The following is a 26,850-nucleotide window of genomic DNA, read 5'->3' on the forward strand; positions in this document are numbered from 1 at the left end:
TTGAAGACACTGAATGAAGAAACCGAAACCCAAGTTTGCAGGATGGAGTGTGAGCACTTTGGATGGCAGCCATCACCATTTAGTTGTGACCAATTGTGTGTGGATGAAAATAAAATGAGAGACGTATTATTAGTAGAGCTTAACAGCCTGTAAACAACAACTTTCATCCAGGGTAATCTTAACCCAAAAGCTAAAGCTTACTCATGAGGCGTAAAATGTGGTTTCATCCATTTTCTACAATTCGTCCTTTTCAGGGCCAATGGGTGGCTGAAGACAATCCCAGCTGCTGTGGGCGAGGGTGGGGTGCCCCCTGGACAGGTTACCAATCTGTTGCAGGGCTAACACAGAGGGACATACAACCATTCACACTCACATTCAGACCCAGGGGCCCCAGCCGGTATTTGAACTGAGGACCTTCTTGCTGTGAGGCAAGAGCTTCAATCACTGTGTCACCATGCGGCCAATGTGGTTCCAGCTTCAGGAAAAGCAGTAGTTTATTAAAATAACCACACTGTTGGTTCCCTGGCGATAGATATTTCAGGGACAAAAACTCGTGAATTAATCCTAAGATCGAAGGATCCCAAACGTGATTTGGCTCTTGCCTTGGCCACTTCTCCCACTGATCACAGGAGGTGTTGAATTTCTCACTGGAGGCCAGCAGTTGACCAACATACTGACAGTTCATGACTATCAAGGGGTGCTGCTTGTGGGGGAGCATGATGGGAAGATCACAAGGATCGGGGGTGGTTCTCTCTCTCCTGCTTTATTGGAACTTGTCCTAACCAGGTTGAGTCCTCAGCATGTTAAATATTGTTATCAGAAACTAACAATCGTAGTCATAGCATTGTTCTGTATGATTCCATGTTCTACCTTTAGGTTTTTCTATGTTCAACCAGTGTTGTGCCTCCTGTTACTGAAATCCCACAAACACACACAGTGACTTTCTTTCCATCTAAACCTCTCTTGAGCTCTTTTAAAACCAGTCACCAACGAAGCTTGGTTCTCCTGGTCCCACCTGTGTCTGTCACCACCAACAGGATCCTTCTCTTCACCCAACAAACAGTCAGCTGGAAACTTCAGCTCCTGAATAACCAACAAAAAGGCACTTGATTCTGGAAGACAGGGTGATGCAGGTTGTGCTGAAGCTGCTCACACTGCTCCGTGTTTACAGAAATATTACAGCTGTAAAACTGTAATTTTTTTAAACTCTTTTTGTGCTCATTGAGTTCGTGTCAGAAGAGGAGAAATTCTAAAAGATGGAGTTTATTTGATATTTTCTTGACCTCCTTTCACCTACTGTCCTGATGTTCAACCTGATGTTTTTTTTCTCAAACTAGGTGGTGCAAAGCCTACGGTTTTCCATCGAGCAAGTAAGTAAACACATCTCAAATGAAAAAATTGTAACATTTAAAGCCTCTCACATGTTTAGTATTTCACCTACACTGTTATCTGCAATGAAGAATGATGCTGAAAATCTAAAAACGAGGTGGAGTTGTTTGCCTTCACCTGCTTTGAGATTCTGAACATCAGTGATGATCTCTGCAATAATTTAATTTCAATGTAGTGAAAAAAGTCACTACTGAATTCATTGAACACCAGCGAGCTGAAAAGGTGATTTAGGAATCCCCATGAAACACACACAGTGACTGAGAGGATGAAAAGTGTAGTACATGGCTAGTTTTTACCAACGGAGATGGAGATGAGTAACTGAGACACTTGAGAGGAGGTGTTGTTGTGAAAGCCGTGGAAGGTTAGTTAAATGGCGCACACTGATCAGGTCCGGTTTATATCTTGCTGGTTGCAGAGGTGAAGAAAAGCAGTGCCATTCACAGAACTGCCCAGAACATGATCTACAACAAAAATGTCACTTAAGTTTTTATTAGATTTGGTTTTTCTTTTCGTTTTTTCATAACAGACACAACATATGCAGTTCAAGAACATAGAACAGGCCATGGAAGTTGAGGAGTAATAAACAACAAAAAAAAAATCAAAGGGCAGTATCCTGCTGGCAGCTACATTCTATTTCATCCATCCTTTCTATGCACCACTTGAGCTTTCAGTTGTCTGTCGCTATCCAGGGTCCTGAAAAATTTCTCCCATTTATCATCCAGCTGTGTTTCTTGTCAACTTAGGCAAAGCCAGTTTGTCCAATGTGTATATTTACTTTATTATGTCCACACACACACACACACACACACACACACACACACACACACACACACACACACACACACACACACACACACACACACACACAAATATACGATACATTTCTTAGGAATGTCATTTCTCAGTCTGTCTTGCAGTGACAGACATGTCGTCTGTCTGTATCTGGTGGAATTCTCAAAATATGTGTGTATTCAATGATCCACATTCCCTCCAACATGGCAGGTTTGCCTTTCAGTATTTATTGTTGACCTTGGTTGTGATTAAAAAAAAAAATGTGTTCAGATGTTACCAGGAGAACTCACAGCATGTTTGCAAACTGGTAGATATTTGTTGCATTTTCCAATGTAGATATCTTTCATAGTTTTGACCTTACACAGGTACATCTCGGTCTGTCTGTGTTGCTGATTTAACTTTTGTTTGCATGAAGAGTTTCGACTGTCAGTTTGCCTCTTTGGTCTTCATGGCATCCCAGATTATTGTCGGGTCCACCTCTGCATTATTGTGTTCCTCTGTCTTTAATTTGTTCTTTTACCTTCTCTTTTCATTGTTTATTATTTATTATTCCCACATTGAGTCTTCATGCTGTATGTCGTTTCTTCTTATTTACACTCATTCTGAAGCACATGGCATTTTGGTCTGACACGTCTGCCCCACCAATCTCACATTCTTTCACTCTTTTTCGGAAAAAAATTGTCCATTCCAGAATGAATTTTATGCTCATCTCTTTGTTGTTCAGAAATCTTGTTAGTTACATTTTAGTTCTTTTGAGACTGGTTTGAACCAGATTGTGGATCATAACATTGTTCATGTCCCCCCACACATGAAGATTCCCTGTGCTGCACAGCAATTACATTGAAAAGGCATCAACACTAATTAAAGCTGCTCAAAACTTTAATCAAAGATGTGTTACATTGCAGCATCCATTTTGTAAAAAACGTTTTCCTTCACAACTGGACTGCAGAATGCTCAGAGACTGTGAAGTATTAAAATACTGTGAGAAGAGTGATGTCTATGAAGCATGACCATGAGATCACAAAGATAAGTTTTTGTTTTTTTTGTTTTTTTCTTGAATACAGCTTCCCTTTTTGACTTTTCACAGTCATTTTGTTCTTTAATGATTGTTTTAAAATTCTTGCTTGCAATTTTGGCTCCCGCCTTGGCCACTGCTCCCAACGATCACAGACTCAATATGAGACTGTAGACCAGCAGTTGACCAACATACTGACAGTTCATGACTATCAAGGGTTGCTGCTTGTGGGGGAGCATGATGGGAAGACGGCAAATCTTCCACCACAGCAATGGGAATCATGCCAGGAGTGATATGTCTTCTTGACTTCCTTTCATCTGTTGTCCTGACGTTATCTTTTGTTCTTTTTTCAATGCAGTTAAGGCAGTGCAGCGCATTTTTCGTCGACGAAGTAAGTAAAAAAAAACATTAAACGTTGAAAGATTCTTGTGTTTCATATTTGACCTTTAGTATTTTCTACTATGGAGATTGATACGCGTTACGGTGTGTTTCCACCGGACGCGTTTAACACGACTGCATTCGCGCGACAAATGACACTGCGCCGTGCTGGACGCCCGAGTTTTACCGCTGGTGTGTGAATTCATTCGCGCGACGCGTCACACTGGTGCAAATATGCGACACAAAACATCCTGCAGATACATCACAGCCCTCCTCATCACCATCTCCTGCAATGGACAGGATTCTTCTGATGTTTGTCCCACAGTCCTGTGTGCACCCGGCTGTCTGTCGGTTTGTGTGTGTGGGCGCACGCGCACGCCTACTGATCGATGGTGCAGTTTTTGTTCTTTTTTTGTTTTTAATGACTGTTTTTACTGTTCAGCACAGGGCCGGCGATTAGGGTGGGCATTCGGGACAGCGCACTGCCCGGCTTCGCTCGGCATTGCTCGCTCGCCCCACTGTCGGCGACTGTCGGCCCCCCCCCCACACACTCACTCAACAACTGTCGGTGACACTTGGCCACTCGCCACTCGCCCCCCACCCCCCGCGACACCACCATGGGGCGCCCAGGGCGCCTGAGAAGCCCGCGCCGGCCCTGGTTCTGCACTTTGTGTTGTTTTTATGAATATAAGAAGTGCTTTTACAAATAAAGATTGAGATTGAGATGGCTCTGCCCACCGCCATCGCTGCTCTGTATTTGGCATGCGGAAGTTAGCTCTGGCTGCGGTCGCTTCTGGATGCATGCTGCCCTATGGAGGGGGTATGAGCTCGGTGAGGTCCACCGTCTTCTGCAAAAGCTGCGCCTGGACGGCCGGTTCCAGCGCTACTTCAGGCTGACGCTGTGTTTCCACCAGAAGCGGTGAACAAATGAGATCTCACAGGCCGCTCGCCTTGGTATCATGCCAACTGTTCTGCGTGGTTGGAGCACTGTATGCCCTACGTCAGCACATCCGTGAACGCTGATAGGCTGTTCTGGCGTGAATTCACTTGAGAAGTTCAGTTATTTCAACTCGAGCAACAAGCGTGGAGCGATGAAGCAGCGGGCTTTGGGCGGCGAGCAGCGGCGACTGGCAGTGCAAGATGACGAGCGCGCTGATTTTTCACTGGAAACGCCCACCGCCGGCCGCATGCTGCGTCTTCGCTCGCCGTCCACCGCCAGCCGCTGAAGATTGAGCGACAATCGCATCATTACATTGACTTTGTATGTAATCTCATCGCCCGGTGGAAACACACCGTAAGGAGGATGACTGGGAGGTTGACAGTCTGAGAGGAAGGCTAAGGGGACGGACTGATTGTTCAGCTTGCTTTGAGGCTGAAGGGAATCCTTTGTGTTGAGTCTTGAAAACTTAAAGTTCCCAAATAATTGTATTATTTGTTTTGAAGAAACTCTGAGTCTCCTCCCTACTTTTCTTTCCAATCATGCGGACTGAATCTGTGCTGACCACATCCCTGGTTCGGGGTGAGCACTCGGTCCTTCACAGGGGGGAAAGGCATGATTGGCAACTAATGGGTAGAAGAGACTGTCGGCCAAAATGCCATCTGAACTGGGTCCAGATCCTGACTGAAGTCCTCACAATCACATTAGTACGATAATAAGTTGATGAGGGGTGGATGGCAAATACCAAGTTGATTTTAGTTGAATTAGCCTCCATACCAAGCCATGTTAGGCGGCCGCATAACTCGCCTGTGCCCAGGACCAGCCCTGCTCGCGTTAGCCGTGGTGTACAGTACTATCTTCTGACAGTGCTCACAGATCGTCTGTGGCTGGACTGTCACTCAGTTGCCGTTCATTATTTCCACTGGGACCCAAAATGCTGCAATGCAAACAATTTAAAAGTGGCGGAGGCATCTTCAATGCTGATATTTTCAGACTCCGACATCACTCTGGCTGTGCTCGATGGCCAGAGGCATCAACCGCCACTGCTGATTTCCTTCTCCTCCTTCTGGCCAGTTTCTGACAGACTACATGTGGCAAAGGCACATTACTGCCACCCACAGGTCACAAATGGAAGTTTGTATAGCTCACAGTCTGATGGGCTTCTGTCCTGTGCCTGCCAGACGGCTTTTCACTTGAATGAGAAATATCAATCTCAAGCTCCAGCGGCACGAGATCTCATCATACTCTTGATGTTTGCTTATTAGCTGTGTGTTTTTCTTAATAGAAATTTAGGAATCAACATATTTATTCAATGTTCCTTAACTGAAACGAACGATTTCTTGTGATTTTTGTGTATTTACTGACAAAGATATGGTTGGAACAGGCCAGCGCTCATTCTCACATCTCACTGTCATTTAAATGTAGTGTTGCGGCCGTTCTCTAAGGTTTTCCAAAGTCTTGTTTACAGCCACATAGAGGGCGGGGGTCGTGTTTTTAGACGCCTGCTTCCAGAAATCCAGATGAGATGATTGAACTTGAGAGAAGATTTATTCAGATCAGAAATGAACAACTTCAGGCCTCACAAAAAATCAAAATGTTTCTGGTCCACTACCGATCCAAAATATTCCTTCGTCTGAATCCACAATCACCTTAAGGTAAGCTCTCTTTCCAAGCTTGTGTTGCACGGTCAAAAACTTTTTTCAACTGGGAGCCCTCCCCCCTTCCAGCACCATTACAAATAAGCTTTCAGCCTGCCCTCTGTGGGCCTGGCAGACAGCAGCAACCTGTGGAGAATCAAGCTGATTGCTAGAGGCAGGACACCAGATTAACATGAAATATTGCCTCCACACTTATATGTTCATTTAAACTATAAGATTAATCCACTACCTAAACGATGCAACAAACACCGAACTGATTATATTACAGTGGCTCTTACATGCAGTTAAATTTTTGATGAAGGATAACAAGTTTAAGTGAATCTTTTTTCATTCCTTTTTATGTATTTATTTATTGATTAGAGATTGGATCCCCATTAGTTTCCACCCAGGTGACAACTCGTCTTCCTGGGGTCCATAACTGCTTAAAACAATCATAAATTTAGTAATACGAACATCTCCTTTTGAGATGGAAGTTTTTTAGGGTAGTGCCCCATAATAGGCATTTAATAAACTGCAAATGTGTTTAATTCATAATTCAAAATGTTCCTGGTTCATTTCCTGTAATGTGTCCATATTCAATAAATTAGGTATTTCTGACATTGTTGACTGATCAATCCAATCTTATGAGTCCATTAGTGGATGGTTAAATGAGTGATTTACGCATTCCCAAGTAACTGATTGTCTGATATTATTCATTTATAGAAAGAAATTTATCCCAATTAACAATTTGAAATTTGGATAAATTACATTTGTGTTTTACTTTGAACAATCTGTTACACCTGTAATCGATCGTATCAGTAATCCACAGTCAATGACATGTAATTATTAATTGGCAAATAAGTTAATTTATCTGTGAAGTTACTCAAAGTAAATAATTGGATTTGGTAATCCATACTTTTTGTATATGAAAGGTGCATTAAGGAGTTTTACAACCTTAAAAGTACTTATTTTCCACCATTAATATGTTACACATTTTTAATGATGTGTACAATGTGCCCTGACATATTCATTACAAGTACCTCTAACAGCGCTAAATTGTTACTTGAAAGTTGCAGTGCCGGTCCGACACCAGAATTTTTTTGCTGATAATTTGAAATGAATGACGTAATGCACGCTCCGGCTGCTTAGGTTTCGTTTTGTCTGCCATTACTCCGCCAGATGCTTAGTGAGCAAAAACTGAGTAGGAGCTTCCAGAAAGTAAGAAAAGACCGGCTTCTAGCATTGCCACAGCTCCAGCACAGACTCCACCAGGTAAAAGAAACTTAAATCTTACTTGAACGCTACTAAACGAGCGAGGAAGGAGTTTATGGGGTGGAATGAATGCCAAAACCTCACCAACACAAAAAGTGTTTTATTCACAGCCAATGATTCACAAACAAACTCAGTGTGTTTTGCAAAAGCAAAATGTCATTCACAACTAATGCACTTAAGTTTGTTGTGTGTGTGTGTGTGTGTGTGTGTGTGTGTGTGTTTTCTTGTATTTCTATCCTTGTCGGGGCCAAATGTCCCCACAAGGATAGCAAAACGTGGAACGACGTGCCTTGTGGGGACCTTTTTCCGGTCCTAAGTAGGAGAAACAGTGTTTTCTTGACCATGTTGTTGTTACTGAAAAAAGTAAAAGTGCAAAAACATTTCTTTAGGGTTAGGCTTTGTTGTGGTGTGGGTTAGGGTTAGGGTAAGGGTCAGGGTTAGGGGCTAGACATGAATGGGAGTCAATGGACGGTCCCCACAAGGATAGAAATACGAGACTGTGTGTGTGTGTGTGTGTGTGTGTGTGTGTGTGTGTGTGTGTGGACATAAAGTAAATATACACATTGGACAAACTGGCTTTGCCTAAGTTAAGTGTGTCACTGACATATCGTCTGCAGTTGCATCAAGTGTCTTGAAGATGGATGAATGAACAATGAAGAACAATGAATTTCTTCCTGAATTGATGGTTTTCTTGCATGTAGCGAACATTTTAAGGCAGTTTTCTGCAACTTGAATATTTCTACTAAGTCTCGTTACTAAAAAAAAAAAGGCATTGTTTGGTAATCTGATGTGAAAGTTTGGCAAAATGTCACATTTAATTAATACAAAGACAACATTGTGACAGACTGAGAAAGCCACAGCAGATTGCAGAAACTCCGTTTTTCACTTGAGTGTTGGCTTTTAAGATCATTTCAGTTCAGTTCATTTTGTTTCATTCATTGTAAAAATAAAATAAATCAGTATATTAATGCAGAATAACTTTGTGACATGATGCAAAAAGTTGCTGCAGCAAAAAAAAATTCTTAAGTTTTTCTAAAATAGGTTCCCTCTGGGAGGATTCCCAGAGTGGATGAGCTTTGATGATGGTATGATTAATTTGGGTTTTTATAAATGTGTGTATTCAGCCTTTATGGACTTTCTCAAATGTGATTCAGGAAGAGTTTTGTTTTCATTAAATGCCATTAAAATTATCCTCAATTTTGTTTTCTTCTGCAATGTCGTGACCTTGGTACTGTCATTTATTTTTTGAGAGATATTTTACCTTAATTGAACAGTCAACATGACAAAATGAATCCACAAATGTTTTATTTTCCATTTTACCACTGGCTTCACAAGTTGTTTTCCTCTGACTCAGATGATGATGCATTCTGGTCTCAACCTGAAGTGAAGCCGCCGCCCTGCGACCCTCTGCTGCAGCTGGTCTCCCTCCAGAATGCTTCAGGTTTCTGGATGCTGGATTCAGCTCTGGCTGCTGCACTGGGAAAGATGAACGAAGAGGTGAAAAAGTCCAAACCTGAACCGGTGAGTCATTGTGAGAGACAGTAAAGGCCTCAGTATACTCCCCCGTGACGTCGTAGCCCTACGACGGGCTACGTCGGGGCTTGACGTGCGCCTCCCGAAAATTGTGACTTCGCGTCGTTTCGACGCGTGGTGACGTGAACGTCGAGGGCTATGATTGGTCCGCTTTCGCGTTGTTTATAGAATAAAGTAGAATTCACCCGGAAAACTTTTCTGGTCTGAACAGTGCTTCGGGAGAAATTTAGATCCAAATTTGAGCGGCGCACATCCCTATACTGTTAGCAGTGTTAGCACTGTTAGCAGACGGGGCTATGTGTATAGCTGCTCCTCAAACGGCTTTAATCGTCCAAAAGCTCATTAGTTTCACCAATATTTCATCACAGTCCGCTCATGCCTCTCCTCCACGACAGCTCGGTGTCGCCAGATATGTCATATATGCAGATTTTTCATATATGCAGATATATGTTCGGTAAATGCTGGTATGAAAAATGCCAAAACAAATGACTTCAGATTATTTAACAGTTATTTAAAGGTGCATTAAGGGGTTTTTCAACTCTATATGTTAAAAATATTCAATGACGTGTAGAATGTGCCCTGACATATTCATTGCAAGTACCACTAACAGCACTAAATTGTCACTTGAAAGTTGCAGTGACGGTCCGGCACAAGAATTTTTTGGGGAGAATTTGAGAGGGTCTAACGTAATGAGAGCTCCCACTGGCCTGATTTCCTTAACTTTTGTTTTGTCCGCCATTACTCCGCCAGATGCTTAGCGAGCAACAACTGAGCAGTATTGAGGATGGATCTTCCAGAAAGTAAGAAAAGACCGGCTTCTGGCACTGCCACAACTCCAGCACAGACTCCTCCAGGCAACAGAAACTTAAATTTTACTCAAGCGCTAATAAAAGGGCGAGGAAGGAGTTCTCCTCTTCCAGGCACGCACTTGGACGCAAGCCACAGGCACAAGTGTTTCACTAAGCTGCAGTTACACCCAAGGCCTGCAGGGGCCGTTGTTTCGCATAAAACATGCAAATTCCTTAATGCACCTTTAAGTATCACCAGATGTAGTGTTCAGCGCTGGACCTTACAGGGAAAAACAAGCAGTATTTCACCTCGAAAGGATCCTGATCATTCATGAAACAGAGCATTTATTCCATCTTCTTCTGGGCTCGGCCTGCCTCGACAGATAGGTTGGGCTTTGTTCACAATTGGACAATTTGGTGTTCATATCAACTGCCAGCCAAGGGCTGACATCCTTATTGAATATGTTTGGAACTAGGGCTGTCGCGGTAAACCAGTATTGACGATAATCGTGGTATTAAAAAAATGAAATTTCAATATCGTGTTCAAAATGCGCACATGATAATATCGTATAGAGGATCTAGTGCCACTTGAAACGTGTTGAAGTGTATTTTCAAAATTCGCTCCTGTTCTTCCACCCTGCTTCGTCTCCCTCCTGCAGCACCCCAGCCTCTCCCCCTCCCCTCACATATAAACACAGCAGAGCAGCGGTAGCGGCATGGCTCCTAGCTAGCGTGGCTACCAGTTAGCGAGCGTCACGAGTGAACTAAACATGTTGGCGGTGGCCAACAACGACAGCGAGACGCTCTAACCTAACCCAAAAAAAGTGTGTTTAGCAACTGACTGCATGTGATGCAAGCCGGGCAGTAGTGGGGCCCCATTAGGTAGGTTCCAGACGTGTCATTGTAATGTGTCGCTGAATCCACCGTCTTCTCCGCCGGCCCCCATCTAGCAACTTACCGGGGAGTACTCGGAAAAGGGCCCCATGCGGGGGATCTTCGACACGTTGTCGTTGCAGCGTCTAGTGTAGCGCCTTAAATTTGTCATTGAAATTGACTGATGTGAGCCGTTCCTTGGGACCCCCTTCAGATCGGGGCCCTAGCCAGTAGCGGCGCCTCTGGCTGGAGAAAAGGCAGCTGCTGCGCTCATTCCGCCTCAGATTTAAACAAACAAGCAAACAAAAATTTTCGGCAGTGTGGTGGTGGTACAGGATTTCACCCCAACAGGGCCCGTGGGTTTTCATAACCCACCAACCCTACGTAAATTACGCCTCTGCTGTGGATCCTCTGTTAATCAGTTCATCAGATTTTAATTAGTTGAGTGTAACTACACTTCCTGTATGCAGTTGTACAGTTACTGTTCTCATATTGTTTCAACACCTCATTTGACAGGTATTCTGAATGTAATTCATCTGGGAAAAGAGAGAAAACAAACAAAAATAAAATTAAAGATGAATCTGAATGTTTGTACCATTATTAGTTAAATTTTTGCTGATATCGTGATAATATCGTTATCGTGATATTTTTTGCCCATGATAATCGTGAAGCGAAAATTTGATATTGTGACAGCCCTATTTGGAACACTAGTGTCTGAGTGTTGATATCTCCGGAACATGTGGGTATGTTTCCACTTTAGCAGAACATCTTATAAACTTGGTGTACTTGTCTCAGGAACAAGTGTCATAATGACCTGATGTGCAGTTAAAACAGCTGTTCCCTTACTTCATCATGGCAGTAGCGGTAATTAAAGTAGATACCCAACAGAACTCTCTCATATCTTTCATTGTTTTGGTGAACTAGGTGAGCAGTGAAGTGTGGGCCAGCATTCTGGCTCTAATCTGGCTTCAGGAGTTTCAAACTGATGCAAAGGACGAGTGGCAGATTCTGGCTGGAAAGGCTGTGTTGTGGCTTCAAGCTCAGAACGGTACGACCACATTGATGAGTCTGGATTTTGAACAGTGAGTACTGGTTGAAAAAGCTGTTTGTTTAAATCCACTGTTGCTTTTCTCATGTGCATTTCTTTCAGCTCCAAATGTGACAGAATGTGTGGATGCTGGAAATGCTCTTCTGGGTTGCAGTGTGCAGAAAGATGCTCTGGGACTCTGAGGCTTCATTACAGTCTTCATTGATGACAGAATCACTTCTCAAATGTTCTTTTCTGTTTTTAGCTGTCATCTGTCTTTAGCTCTGTTTTTGTGGAAAGTTTTTTAAGAGGAAGATTTAAATTTCTTGTTGTTCTGTGTCTGTTATTGTCAAAAATCAACAAATTTCACATTATAAAGTCATTAAAATGACAGTGTTTGACAGTGTTAAAAGACAAATACAGATTTTGTAAAGAAAGTGTAATCGTATTAGTTGGAATAAAGTGCAATAGTAACATGTTGATGTGCACTAGTTTGCCTTTATAAAGGCTCTTTACTTTAAAAACAAACACTGATTGGTCAAAACTTGCTCTTTTTAGCATAAACAATTTTTCTGAAGTTTCAAATCTCATTTTTGACTCGAATCAAATTAAACTTGGATCTTTAAATAGATTTTGTGCCATTGGCTTCATGTATTTTCCTCTGGGCTGCAGAAAAAGCTGTTTTAGTCCATTTCTACATGTAAACTGCATCCATGACCACAGTGCCACTAGCTGAGGAGCTCTCTGTTTTATCTGGGATGTTAACTACAGAAAGTTTATCACACAAGTCACACTTGTTTTTGAACTAAAATGAGGTTTCCACAAGTAAATGACCAGAAACTAAACGTCTAAACCTCATCAGTGAAGGCAGAAACTATTGAATTTATTTATATAGCACCAAATACAACACGTTTATTTAAAAACTCATTTCCTGGGTTGGATGAAGCAGAAGAGACTGTGAAAAGGAAGAACTCCCATTGAAAGGCAGAAACCTTTTTTCCTGCTGTTCTGGTTGTTCTGAGGTGATGAGCAGGAAAAGAGGAAGGACAGACAGGTTGTGGGGAGGAATCCAAATGTTAGTTGGGAGCAACACAACCTTTCTACAGACATGAATATTGTCGTCTTGAAGGAAACATGAAGAAGGTTTAAAGTTCAAAACCCTGAGAACCGTCTGGGATTCAGTCACTGTGTTAGAGGGCGTTTGAAGAGCTGATATATTTATTTGTTCTTTTTTGGACCGACCTCTGATTATGTGTGCATATTACTGTGATTTGTGCTACCCGTTTGTTTGGGTTTTGTTTTTTTGTTATCTTTTTCCATCTGTGCCTTTTTCACAATTTTTTTTCCAATAAATACTGTAAAATATGATTCAATAAAAATAAGTTAACATAATTTGTCATAAAGTTTTTGATTTTTTTTTACTTTGGTGATTCTGGTAAAAAAAAAAAATAAGTTTCACTGTTTGAATCACTGTGAAGTTTCCACTGACCGAACAGTGAAGAAGTGACTGGGAGCTCACAGCAGGGATCAAAGTTAAAAGATAAACTCAGCAGGGCAGCAACTGAGATGAGAAAGCTCAACAAAACTCAAACTGTGGCACAAATGACAAACAGAAGAACAACAGTCTGCATGCTTTTTTCACGCTTTTCCAGATGCCAAACCTCACAGACGTATGTTCATGCATCGACTTTTTGTGGAATGTTGTGTAACTTAGGCATGCGCTGTCCTCCTTCGTGGCTCTTTATCTCTTGTGCAACACCAAAGTTTCAGCGTTAAATAACAATAATAATAATAACAGATTTGATTTATGATGCACTTTACATTTAAAGCCAAATCTCAAAGTGCTACAGACAAAATGGCAAGGTAAAATGCAATACATCAATCAAAAATACAAAGATAAAAGAAAAATCCCTGCTTAGCAGTAGGCTTTTCTAAAGAGATGGGTTTACACTGTACACTGTACATCACAATGTTTAATATAAAAACAGATTCATTTTAATTTTCTGTATTACTGCAACAACACTGTAATAATGAAATAGAATATGTACTCAGGATCTATTTTTTGCTTTTTTTATTTATCTTTTTTTCAATTTAACCTTTATTTATACAGGTTATCCCATTGAGACCCAGGGTCTCATTGGCAAGAGAGACCTGGGCAACAGCAAATAAATATCAGACAGACATACAAAAAAAATAAAACATTAAAATATACAAACACTAAAATGAAGCAGTAAAACACCAGTCATAATATTAAAACATTAAAAACATGAGAAATCCCCTACTGACAGGCTCTTCAGCCTTCCTAATTGATTTCTGAATTCACCAAGAGGAATCAAGCTGGAGATCTTCAGTTCACTTTGTAGCTTCTTCCAGGTTGAAGGGGCAGAGAATGAAAAAGCCTTTTTTCCAAGTTCCGTATGAACAGGAGGGATGGTGAAGGTTAAGTATTCTAATGAACGGAGACTGCAGCGTGACCGAGAAGGTGACATGTACTCAGACAGGTAAGAAGGCAGCTGGCCAAGGATGGATTTATAAATAAATATATATCAGTGCATGGTTCTGCGCTGGGATAGTGATGATAGGTTGGCAAAGGAGTATAACATGCAGTGATGTGTGAGTGGTTTACAGCTGGTAATGAACCTCAGTGCTCCATGATATACAGAATCCAACAGAGTCAGAGAGTGAGCCGACGCATTCCTGTACACAACATCTCAACACAACATCACAACTCTCAAGTGGCCGAGTTGGTCGGTGCCGACTTGACTGTAAACTGTAAACGGCCAAAAGCCTCTTTTTTTTTCTTTAATCATGATACGGCTGCTGCGCATCGATTTGCACAGTTTTTTGACGATGCACTCGGATTTAGGTTTTTTTTGTTGTTTGTTTTTTGCCACTGCGAGAGCGCAGATTTGCATTTGCACCAACCTTGTTGATGTAAACAACTGTGAAATATAATAAAATATTTGATGAAAAAAATTAATAAAAATTTAAATAAAAAAAATTCGAGGAGTCTGCCTTCAGAGCGGGCAGAGAGGACGTATAATGAAACTTTTCCTAATCACAGCTAAACGTGTTTTTATTCTGATGTAAACTATCATGACTATCCGCTCAAAAGAAAAAAACAAACACAAAACAGAAAAAAAAAACCACACATGAATAAGCTGTCTGATTATCAAATGTGGAGGTCAAATTCTAAGACATTTAACTATGTTTCCCTCCTGCTGTAGAACTTCATTTTTCTGACAGGCTCATCACAGTCCTCACAGTCTGCTGCGTGCACGAGAGAGGGGTTGGGGTTCACGCTGACGGATATGCCGAAATGAATAAATGACCTGAGGGAATTATTCCCAATAGTGGAGATGAACGTCAATATCGGAATGGAGGGAAATAATGGTTAACACTAGAACTAAAATGATTAACACTAGAACTGCCAGCATTCTTACACTCCCTCCAAAGACCGCAACGGTCAGCCAGACCGTCATACATTTTGCTGTGTTTTTGCGCAGGAGCACAACAGGTTGGTTTTCTGTAATCTGATGTTTTAGAAATTAACATAAATAAACAAAATATTAAGCCAAGAGTATCATCAAACCTTTTAATGCCTCATGTCTGCTTTATTAATGCCTCAAATCAGGTTTTAAAATTGATTTAATTTTTACAGTGCGCATTTCAGCAGCGTCACCTCTCACTCACACTCCACGCACTCATTTCCCTGATAACACGCACACACACGCCAACACACACAAAATAGTTGTATTATTAACTGTCAATAATAATCAAGAACATATTAAAATTAGTAAAATAAGTCTCCCCGGCTGCGCACCAGGACGGACACCTTCCCACACGGTCCCGTCCTCACCCTGCTCATTTGATTCTCAGACTGCAGGCTCCACAGGACAAAGGTATTTATTCAGAAAATATATTCGTTCAAGTTATATATTCGTTCAAAATTAATTTTTGGAAACGAAAAATACATGGTTTGCTGTACTTTGATGGAGGATATAATATTTTATATGAATCTGTAACTGGCACCTCTGGAGATGCTACAGTGCTCCTGCTGTCAATACAGTGTTCACTGTTGTGTTGAGATTTATTACATTAGTTTATTTATTTTTCACACCATATATGTTATTATAATTTAGTTGCAAACTGACAGTAGCCTACAGTAATTCTCTATACCTGGAGGTGACGCGTGAGCCACTGCAGGTTCTGCGCTGTACAAGCAGACACTTTCAGTGCACAGCAGGGAGCATAGGACCTTATTTAGAAAAAGGGTTCTATGTTCCCCGGTCCATACAAAGCGGGGAACATACGACCCTTTTGGAGAAAAGCGGGGAATATAGGACCCTTATGTGGAAAAAAGGTCCTACGTTCCCCGGTCCATACAAAGCGGGGAACATACAACCCGGGGAACATAGGTACGCTCCCATCTGGTCACATGACCAGACAGCCACTCGCGCTGCGCGCTCGTAGCTAAGCTACTTGTTCAAACAAGACGTCAAACATGAAGCTCCAGGTACATTCTCCACCTCTAACCTGTCATTCACCATAATCACACAGTTTGTTCTCCAGTCTCCCGCCTGCTACGTGAGGAGAAGTGGCGCAGCCGGCACGAAAAAAAAACTGTGCAAATCGTCGCACCACAGCCGCATCGTGATTAAAAAAAAACAAAAAGAGGCTTTTGGCCGAGTTGGTAAGCAGCTTACAGTCAAGTCGGCACCAACCAACTCGACCACTTGAGAGTCCCCCCCCCCCACCAGCGGGGCCGACTTGGCTTGATGCCGACTTGACTGTATCCTGGAGGCGGTGCCGAGTTGGCCAGGGCCGACTTGGATTGGTGCTGACCTGACTGTAATCCGTTTGATCTGACAGGCCTACATTCAAAAGTCTTTGGCATAAGACGCTATGATCAACCGTGTCGAACACCTTTGATCGATCAATGAACAGGGGAGCACAGTATTTCCTGGCATCCATAGCACCGATAATATCATTTAGCACTTTGATTGTAGCAGTGACTGTACTGTGCTGCTTCCCAAACCCAGATTGGTGTGGGGATAATATATCGTTCAAACACAAGTAGTCCGTAATCTGATTGTTCACGAGCCTTTCAAGAACCTTGGCGAAAACAGAGAGTTTTGAAATGGGTCTGTAATTGTTCAGCAATGGACTGGATGCAACTGGATCACCAGCTTTCAATAGGGGCAGAACATAGGCAGTTTTCCATACATCAGGAATAACATTCGTTTGAATGGAAAGATTGAAAACATGTGACACTGACTCAGCAATGATATCTACAGTCAGACGCAGGAAGTAAGGAGGGAGATTATCAGGGCCTGCTGATTTATGAGGGTCTAAGTCCTTTAAGGCATTATGTACCTCCTTGGTAGAGAAGGGACTGAAGGAGAATGTGAGGCTATTCGAGGCTTGACTGACAGGTGGGAGTGAAGAAAAATTACCATTAGTTTGATTAAACAGTGAACTGGATTCTGTTGCTTGATAACCTCATGAGCTTTGTCTTTGCAGGAGCAATTCTAAAATATATTGGAGCTCCAGACATCGAGGCTGAGGGATCGTTTGAACATCCTGACCAGGAAGCCCCAGGGCCATCACATGCCTCTGAACCTCCTTCTGTCCAGTGTCCAGAAAGCTCCAGAACAATTACTTACCTCAGAACCTCTTTCTGCCCAGGAAGCTTCAACTGCACATTTACATGGTCAGCTGCCCGTTTTTGCTCAGCCCGTAGATCCAGCTGACTGGCCATCAGTTTTCTCTGATTCATTCAGAACTGATATAGTAGGCAGAGGGCCATTTCAGATCAGTTCTGATTTTACGTTCTGTGGAGAAAAAGATGGCAGAAGCTTTCACCATCATTATTTTCAAAGAACATTAGTGAATGGGGAAAAGGTAAAGCAGACTTGGCTTATCTCTTCAAAGAAAAACAATGCTCTTTACTGCTTTTGTTGGAAATTATTTTCCAAAAAGGAACACAAATTAGTCACAGAGGGACTGACAGACTGGAAAAACTTAGATGCGCTTTTGAAAAGTCACAAAAGCAGCCCAGAGCACACATCACACATGGCAACTTGGAAAGATTTAGAGCTGCATTTGCAAACTGGTAAGACAATAGTCCAAGCTGAGAGGACACTATGGGAGGCTGAAAAGAAGTGCTGGAGAGATGTCCTGGCTGGCTTAATCTTCATCATCCAGTCTCTACCTGAGAGAAATCTTGCATTGAGAGGTTCATCAAACATATTACACGAGCAAAATAATTTCTTGTGGCTTCTGAAACAACAGGTCTTGGTTTGTCATCTTTGATTTTGAACAAGTGATGGAGCTGAACATTCCCTTTGATGATTGCAGAGGACAATCATATGATAATTGTGCCAACATGAAAGGGAGGAACAAAGGAGTTCAAGCCTGGCTTCTTGAGAAGAATCCTCATGCATTTTATGTTCCATGTGGAGCACATTCTCTAAATTTGGTGGTGGCTGTTGCACCAAAAGCTTCAACAGATGCCATCAGCTACTTTGGCAATATACAGAAACTGTACACCCTTTATTCAGCAGCACCACAAAGATGGACAATCCTAAGGGAACATGTCACTGTTGCACTGAAGACTTGGAGTGACACAAGGTGGGAGAGCCGCATTAACAGCATAGAGGCTGTGTGGTACCAGGCCTCAAATATAAGGGAAGCATTGTTGGAGGTCAGGGAAAAAGTGACAAATCCTCTGACCAAGGTTGAAGCCCAAAATTTGGAAGAAGAGGTTGGGTCATACCGATTTCTCATTTGCACAGTAGTATGGTCTGACTTTCTACACCATTTGAACCATGTAAGCAAGCTCCTGCAGTCTCCCAAAATGCAGCTTGATGTGGCAGTTGAGCTCCTCACTAAGGCAAAAACATCTCTGACTAAATACAGAGGAACTGGCTTTGCTTCAGCTCAGGCCTCTGCTAAAGACATTTGTGAGGAAATGAATGTGGAGGCTGTACTCAAAGAAAAAAGACTAAGAAGCACAAAAAAGCACTTTGCCTATGAAGCACCAGAAGAGCCTCTGGGCACTTCACGATACGATACGATTCATGATACAAGGCTCGTGATAACGATTATCTCACGATATGGCGATACAGCGATTATTGATATACTGGTCAAGAAATCAATCTGCGATAATCTATGATATAAGAATTAAAGACAAGATATTCCTAAATGAAAAAAATTAACTTTATTTTTTGCACATTCACTGACATAATCTTTCAAAAACTAGTGTCTTCCTCACAGTGAAAATATTTCAGTGCAACATTTCTGCAAACAAATACTTCACAGTCTTCTTAACAGACAGCAATGCTGTATTATTGCAACATTCTCATAAACATTATTAACAGAGTGTCTTTCTTAACAGAGACTAACAAAAAAGTTCAGAAGCAAAGCTATTGATGACTTTACTAAACTGTGACACAATATCTGTGTAACATTGTGGTTAAGTGCAAATCTACTACAAGGCATTTACCTGCCCATTTAGAGGGAACAAACCACAAAACAAAACAAGCTTAAGTTCAAATGTTATCAAAATGGACTCTACGCACAATTTCACCACTCCCTTAACTTCAGGAGGCTCCTTTGCTTCCTGTCTTTCATGATAGGACGAGCTGATTAATCCAGGTGTCCCTGACCTCTGTAACCACAAAAGTAATGGTCAGACACACCTGCATTAACCAGCTCATCCTATCATTAAAGGCAGGAAGCAAAGGAGCCTCCTGAAGTTCAGGAAGTGGTTGAGTTGTGCATAGAGCCCATGATGTAACTCAAAAAGTGCACTTAACAGATTATAAACTTAAACATTGATGACATACTAAACCTTTTCTGTAAACAAAGCTTATTCGCTCTCTGGACTGAGATGTGTCCATGTTACACAGGCATGTGCATGTTTTTCTTGAGAAAGAGGAGCTGGTCAGTGTGTTCAGAAGTGAGCACACTTCTCTGAGCACTGATAATGTCACCAGCGGTTGAAACACTCTTTTAGCTGCTACACTGGTCCCAGGAATACACAAATGCATTTGTGCCAACTTGGAAAGAAGAGGGTAGACCAGCTCTTGACTTTTCCACCAACGCAGTGGATCCTCTGTGAGTGGAAGAGAAGGAGCATCTTGGTATTGCTTTATCTCCCTTTGAGCAACTGCTGTGGATAATTCAGGGTCAGACTGGGTAGATGGATTGTTCTTAAAAGTCTGTCCCAGCAGGTCCACAAGAGAAGACTTCCTCCTTTTTGGGCTCTGAGCTCTGGGTTGTTCTCATCTGTGAGGCAAGTCCTCAAGCCCAGGAGAGGCTGCTTGCTCCCCAAGCCCCTGTGCATCCTCCCTCAGAGCTGCAGCCTTTGACATTAGTTTGGCATAGGTGTCTTGGACTTCTTCAGATGACAAAAACAGCAGAGATTTGAAACTTGGATCCAGGGATGATGAGATGTACAGAAGATCCTTTTCCTTCACAGTTTGCTATCTCTTGGAGAGATCCTGGTGGATGGGGGTCTTGATTTCTCAAACCAGAGATGATTCTTTGACCGTGCTGATGGTGTCACTGAGCAGTTGAGCTTGAAGTGGGACAATAAGACCAAGGCCAAGGAGTCTTTGGTTCTTCTTCAGTGCTTTTGTGCCTATTGCACTCTTGCGAAAGTAGCTTGAGATCCTTCTAATCTTGGCAAGAAGCCTGGCGACAGCTGTTACCTTCAGAGCACGTTGTGATGGGAGATTTAGCACGTGAGCAAAACACTGTACATGTTGGTATCCAGTAAGGTCCATTGCTACAGTCATATTAGATGCATTATCCATCACCACGGCAGGCTTTTTTGGGTCAATCTTCCATTCCTCCACTGCTTGCTGAAGTACATCTGCGATGTGTGCGCCAGTGTGGGTTTCATGCATTTCACGTGTTTGAAGCACATATGATTTGATTTCCCAGTCACTGATGAAATGCGCAGTGACAATAATAAAAGACTGCGTCGCCCTCGAGGTCCATCCATCGCAGGTAAGTCCGACTCATTCCACTGGCTCGAGGGCTTTAATCACTGTAGCCTTGGTCTCCTCATACAAAGCTGGAATTGCTTTTTCGGCGAAATGTTTTCGAGTTGGTATTTCGTAGCGAGGCTCGAGAGTCTCGAGCCATGAACGAATCATGAAATGAAACCCATCATTCTCAACAATGCTGTATGGACGGAGATCTTTGCAGATGAACACAGATATACTGTGCGAGATCGACTTTGCCCTGGGAGAATTGAAGGGGAGCTGTGCTTGAAATAAAGTCCCCACGCTGGACTGACCAACAGACACGGCAGAATTTTGACTCACTCAATTTTGGTTGTGTCTGTAAGTGGCTGTGCATATTCGTGGTGTTTCCGGTGTACCTTATTTTTGTAAGACAGTTCTTGCATATAGTAAAGTCCTTCTCCGTCTTTCCATCCTCGTCACAATAAAATCCGGTGTGTCCACACTTTGGACTTGAAGGCTGCCGGTGCATCTTTCAACTTTTTCTGGTTCTCGCTTTCCTCCGCCATGTTCTCGTTTGCTGCGTGTTTCTTTCGTTGTGTTTCCTGCCACGTTCTTTTCACTGCCACTCCCGCGAGGAGCGCCCCCTGGCCAAGGAATTGCTTAAAAAAAACAATGAAAATTGAAAGAGCCGTTCATAGCGGCTGTAGAAGCTGGCTGTGGAGGTCAAAAAAACTTGCCAAGCTTGCCTTCTGATGACATGACTGCTCTTGAGCTCCTCACCTTCATTCACAAAAAACATTTGGAGGAGCTATATCCCAATCTGTGGGTTGCCCTAAGAATTGCCTGCACTCTGCCTGTGACTGTGGCCAAAGCAGAGGGGAGCTTCTCAAAGCTGAAGCTCATCAAGACCTACCTAAGGTCAATCATGGGACAGGATCGCCTCACTGGTCTTGCAATAATCAGCATTAACCACGAGATGGGCAAGCAGCTGTCATATGATGACATCATTGATGACTTTGTGAGTAAGAAAGCTAGGAAACAGACATTTTGAACTCAATACACTGTGACTGTTACTGTGAATAGCGTGTTATTATTAGCTGTTGTGCTGAATGTGAGACTGTAGTGTTAAGTATTATTTGTTTTGATTGTTGCACTTTAAACTACAAGTTGATTTGTTATGTTTTCTTATTTAAACTAAAAGTTTTTTTCATAAATACTCAATCTGTTTTATTGACATATAGAGGATGGTTTTCCTTGTTTTATAGTTTTATCCGTTTAACTTGCCCGAGTGGCTCAACTCTTAAGACATTTGATTTTAACTGTAGCCGAGGCTTAGTAGACCATCTAAAGGGTTAGGAATCTCTTTATCACATTCTGACAAAATTGGGGCCCCCAAACAACATCTTGCCTATGGCCCTGCTGTTAGCTGTTAGTATCCAGCCTTACCAACTGCCGAGGGAATTTCACATGTGATTACAGTCACGGTGTATATTGCTCCCTCGGCCAATGCCGACTCAGCCTGCGAGTTCCTCCACAGTGTGGTTTCACCGTTACAGACTGCACACCCCCAAGCCTTCTTGGCCCACCCAACCTGGGTGTTCACCTGAACAACAAGCTGGACCGGTCAGATAACACTGACTCTCTGTATAAGAAGGGTCAGAGTCGTCTGTACCTGCTGAGGAGGCTCGCTTCTTTTGGTGTAAGCAGACCATTGCTGAGGACCTTCTGTGACACCGTAGTGTTGTCAGTGGTATTCGATGCGGTGGTGTGCTGGGGAGGGGGTTGCACTGAGCGAGACAAGAAAAGACCCAACAGACTGATTAAAAGATCTAGTTCAGTCTGTGGCTTCCCCCTGGACTCCATGGAGGTAGTGGGAGAGAGGAGGGCTCTGGCCAAACTACTGTCCATCATGGAAAACTCCTCCCACTCTCTGCACCAAACTGTGAACTCACTGAAAAGCTCCTTCAGCAACAGACTGGTGCACCCTAGGTGTAAAAAGGAGCGTTTTCGCAGGTCGTTTATTCCAGTGTCTCTCAGACTCTTCAGTGCCGCTGTATAAATTCCCCTGTGTGGTGTTTTTGATGTGCTATTGCCTCCTCCGGTCTACATACTCATCCACCTATTTATGGGCAGTGGCGCATGCCCCATCCTCCTGTTTGTGGTGCTAAGGATGTGCATGGTGTTGCCTGCACAATGTGTGAAATGCTTGCCTGCAAACTTTTTTGCACTTTGTGTTCTTGTTTTTTCTATTTATTTATATTTATTTGCTCCTGTGGTAATTCTTCTTTGGGCTGCTGTAACAGTGAAATTTCCCCATCGTGGGATTAATAAAGTCTTATCTTATCTCATCTTATCTTATCTTACCTGATCTTAATTGTCCACATCTCTCACACTTAAATAATGTCCATATGTCTTACACTTAAAGCGACACTAAGGAACTTTTCAACCTTAATAAAACATTTTAATATCTTTTGTGATGATACATCGACTTACGAGTTGAATGACCCCTCTGTCACGGGCTGAGGGCGTCAGTATTGCTTTCACTTGGACTAAGAAACTGTGAGGAGGGTGGTAGGAACCCTGCACACGGCATGCGTCACATTATGATATAACATCGTTTAGCCACCATTAGATCCATTACCTCGTCGCTATCCGTCCTTCACACAGCCACTGGAAACAAATGCAGGCGAGTTCAGTCCTACAGCGCGCCAACCGGAGCAGCATTTTATGACGCCATGCACTAGTCCTCATGGGAACTGTAGTATTTGTTCAGGCAAAACACTACCGCTTTTGTCCACTGGCGCCGCCAAAATCAACGGAAACTGAAAGTTCCTTAGTGTTGCTTTAAATAACTTTATCACACTTAAATCATGTGTATTTATCTCCAGGCCTGGGTAAGTTACTCTAAAAAAGTAATTAGTTATAGTTACTAGTTACTTCTTCAAAAAAGTAGATTGGTAACTGAGTTATGATATTTTAAAAGTAACTACTTACTAGGTAAAGTAACTACTGCATTACTTTAGAAAAAAAGTGTTTAAATATGTCAGAATTTGGATTCCCTCTGAATCGAACTTTAGTAACATATTCAATTATTGATAACAAAACTGAATATATGATTAATGAAATAAATGAACACTTGACAGAATAAATTGCAAACAGGAAACAGTACTTTAATCTAAATTCTCTCTCTCTCTCTCTCTCTCTCTCTCTCTCTCTCTCTATGTAACTGTTCTATAAGATGATGATGGGAAAATGAGTCGTGGATTTATTGTATAAATCTTGAACCTGTGTCCACTTCATTGGAAATAAAATGATCTCTCCCCCTCTCTCTCTTTCCACTGTGGGAGACCAAAAAGTCAGAACACCAAAACCTTGGACGAAGAGGCTGTCTCCTAGGTGGACTAGAGCCGTGCTTAAGGGATCGCAGACAGAACATCAATCACAGCTGATCCATTGAGACAGCCTGGATTCAATGGGTGCAATTCTAAATGGGCATCAAACAAAACAGCTGCTCCACTGATTAATCGAAGTAACCCTGGACCCAGTGGGCCACCTCGGTTGAGGCAGTCTTGACTACAAGTCTAGAATCTGATAAGGATAAACCTCAGTTAACACATTAACAAGTTTTATTTCCAGCAGTTGAACATTAACTCTTGACCTCACCTGCAGCTGATTTCCGGTAAACAGGCAGGTTTATTGTCAAAGTGCATTTTAGTACAGTCATGTGGTTCTTATTCATTGACTTATAAATTTCCCATTTCCTTTTAACTCTCTGTCCTGACAGCTGTGCAGTTTACCATAACCTCATCTCGGATTTTACAAAGGTAAATACATTTTATAAAGCTTTTTTGCAACCACGGGTTAAAAAATGTAAATAAAATTAAGTAACACAGCAGGCAATGCTATGAATTGATTCCTTCAACAAGTCAATGATTTTTTTCATGTTTACATTTCAGACAGCAATGCTCAGTGACAAAGGAGAAGTTGTGTTTGAGGTTCTTATTATTTATGAGCAAAATAGGTAAAATGGTTGGCTGAATGTGAATAATACCACAAAAAGTTTCTGTTCTAGAACAGAAGCTCGTATCTTATTGGGACACATTGTTTCAGAGTCTGTTCCAGTCATTTGATAAAACCTATTGACTGACTGGGGTCTGGTAGAATTAAAGGACTTAAGGCAAGATTTGTGCGCAAATACGCCGCTGCTCACTTGCTGACAAACCAAGAATCAACAGAAGAAAGTTGTACTTCTATTTGAAGTTTCATTTGTCCGCTCTCCCGGTAATATTATATATTTGCTCCAGGTCCGTGAACCCCCCCCAGCAGAGAAGCACTTTGAGTCAGCCTTGGCTGTCACGGTGCCTGGGTGCCTGACTTCCAGGGGCCGAGTTGGGGCCGATTGGGTAAACGGCCCGGAGCTGCTCCACTGCGGCGACGGGAGAGCTCCAGCAGCCGCGGCCTGCTTCACGCGCCTCCGTGGTTATGCGGCGGGTCCCCGCGCGCTCCGCGGCCGGCACAGAGCGCATCTCCGCCCGGGAGCGGAGATCTGGAGCTGCCCCGCCGCGGCTTGCTCCACGGAGGCGTGTGAAACAGGCCGCGGCTTCCACGGGCTGAGTGGAAGCTGCCCCACGGAGGCTGACGGGAGAGCTCCGGATCTCCGCTCCCGGGCGGAGACGCGCTCCATGCCGGCTGCGGAGCGCGCAGGGACCCGCCGCATAAACACGGAGGCGGAGAGGAGCTCCGCGACGGATTTAAAAATGAATCGTTAGATTAATCGATGCATCGAAGAACTATTTCCTAGGTTAATCGATTACAAAAATAATCGTTTAACGCAGCCCTATGATCAGCGTTATCTCGTGAGTCAAAAAAAAAAAAAAAAAAATATGACCGAAGTCGGCCATGCACCTGAATAAATATTGGATATGCGTTTGATTCATGGAGGGAACTTCAGCTGCATTTGGGAGTGAAAACGGATGCTGACAAAAATCACATAATATGCACTGTGGTCTTGCAGTAATCCGCAACGTAGTGAACAGCATGAGCATCCCTGGTGCAGCGCTGTGAAGACGGACTTTCTGTAAAATGTTTGAGCGCGCTCCCGTGCTGCCTTGGCTGGTGGCTGAAGTTACCCGTAGCGCCTATCGCGGCAGCACTGAGGTAAATTTTGTAAAGTTGCCTTAAGTCCCTTTAAAGGTGTATTGAGGAGTTTGCACGTTTTATGCGAAACAGTGCCCCCTGCAGGCCTTGGGCGTAATGCAGCTTAGTGAAAAACTCGTCCCTGTGGCTCGCATGCACGGAAGAGGGGAACTCCATCTTTGCTCGTTCAGTAGCACTCAAGTAAGATTTAAGTTTCTTTTACCTGGTGGAGTCTGTGCTGGAATTGTGGCAGTGCTAGAAGCCAGTCTTTTCTTATTTTCTGGAAGATCCTGCTCAATTGTTGCTCACTAAGCATCTGGCGGAGTAATGGCGGACAAAGCGAAACTTGTCCAGCCGGAGCGCACATTACGTCATTAAACAATAAGGGCCCTTTTAATTACAGCTGAAATTTCCAGTCCCATGTAAGTTAGAAAAGGTTCCCAAGTCTTTAGAAAAACACTGTCTTTATGATGCAATCTACAAGTGAAATAATCAAGGGAGACATAACTCAAAACACTTTTATGCCATTGTGTTCTTGAGGGACTATGATCTGATATCCAGGCAGTTTACCAGCAGACATTTTCTGGCGCAAAAAGTAAGCATTCTATACATTTTTTTATGGTACTTGTAAACAATAACCGCATGGCCATTCAATGCGATCAAATGCCTTCTCGGCATCTAAAGAAAGCACAAGACCTTTTTTAGAATGGTATTGGAAGTACTGGATTGTATTGAGTAGCAGACACACATTATTATGAGAATGACAACCTTTAATAAATCCAGTCTGATCTTCGTTAATTAGGAAGGGTAAAACTTTTTCCAATCTAATTGCTAATACCTTTGACAGGATTTTCAGATCTACATTTAATAGTGAAATAGGTCTGTAAGACGCACAATCTTCAGGGGTCTTTCATTTTTTAAAATCAAAGAGATATTTGCCTCGCGCAATGACTGTGATAACACACCTTTGACAAGGGAATCATTGAACATGTTCAGCAGGGGATCACTTAGTATGTCATGGAAGTCTTTATAAAACTACACACCAAGTCCATCTGGACCTGGAGATTTACCAGACTGTAGCCCTAATTACATCCA

The 26,850-nt window shown here is 42.6% G+C and overlaps 1 protein-coding gene across 4 annotated transcripts in view; it reads left to right on the forward strand.

Moving 5' to 3' along the window:
- LOC115400505 (von Willebrand factor A domain-containing protein 5A-like) overlaps positions 1-12,989 on the forward strand; it is a 30,361-nt gene extending 17,372 nt beyond the window's left edge. For 2 of the 4 annotated variants that reach the window (XM_030108430.1, XM_030108431.1), the window contains exons 17-21: positions 1,338-1,370; positions 3,555-3,587; positions 8,775-8,941; positions 11,539-11,662; positions 11,765-12,989. In XM_030108430.1, the coding sequence (XP_029964290.1) occupies positions 1,338-1,370; positions 3,555-3,587; positions 8,775-8,941; positions 11,539-11,662; positions 11,765-11,844 (437 nt within the window). In that variant the 3' untranslated portion in view covers positions 11,845-12,989. Of the gene's footprint in view, positions 1-1,337; positions 1,371-3,086; positions 3,116-3,554; positions 3,588-8,774; positions 8,942-11,538; positions 11,663-11,764 lie in introns of those variants that run through there. The other 2 variants (XM_030108432.1, XM_030108433.1) reach the window with 2 other exon arrangements.
- Positions 12,990-26,850: the final 13,861 nt, after the last annotated feature.

Source organism: Salarias fasciatus, chromosome 14, assembly GCF_902148845.1.
Source record: "Salarias fasciatus chromosome 14, fSalaFa1.1, whole genome shotgun sequence".
In the NCBI taxonomy this organism is placed as follows: Eukaryota; Metazoa; Chordata; class Actinopteri; order Blenniiformes; family Blenniidae; genus Salarias; species Salarias fasciatus.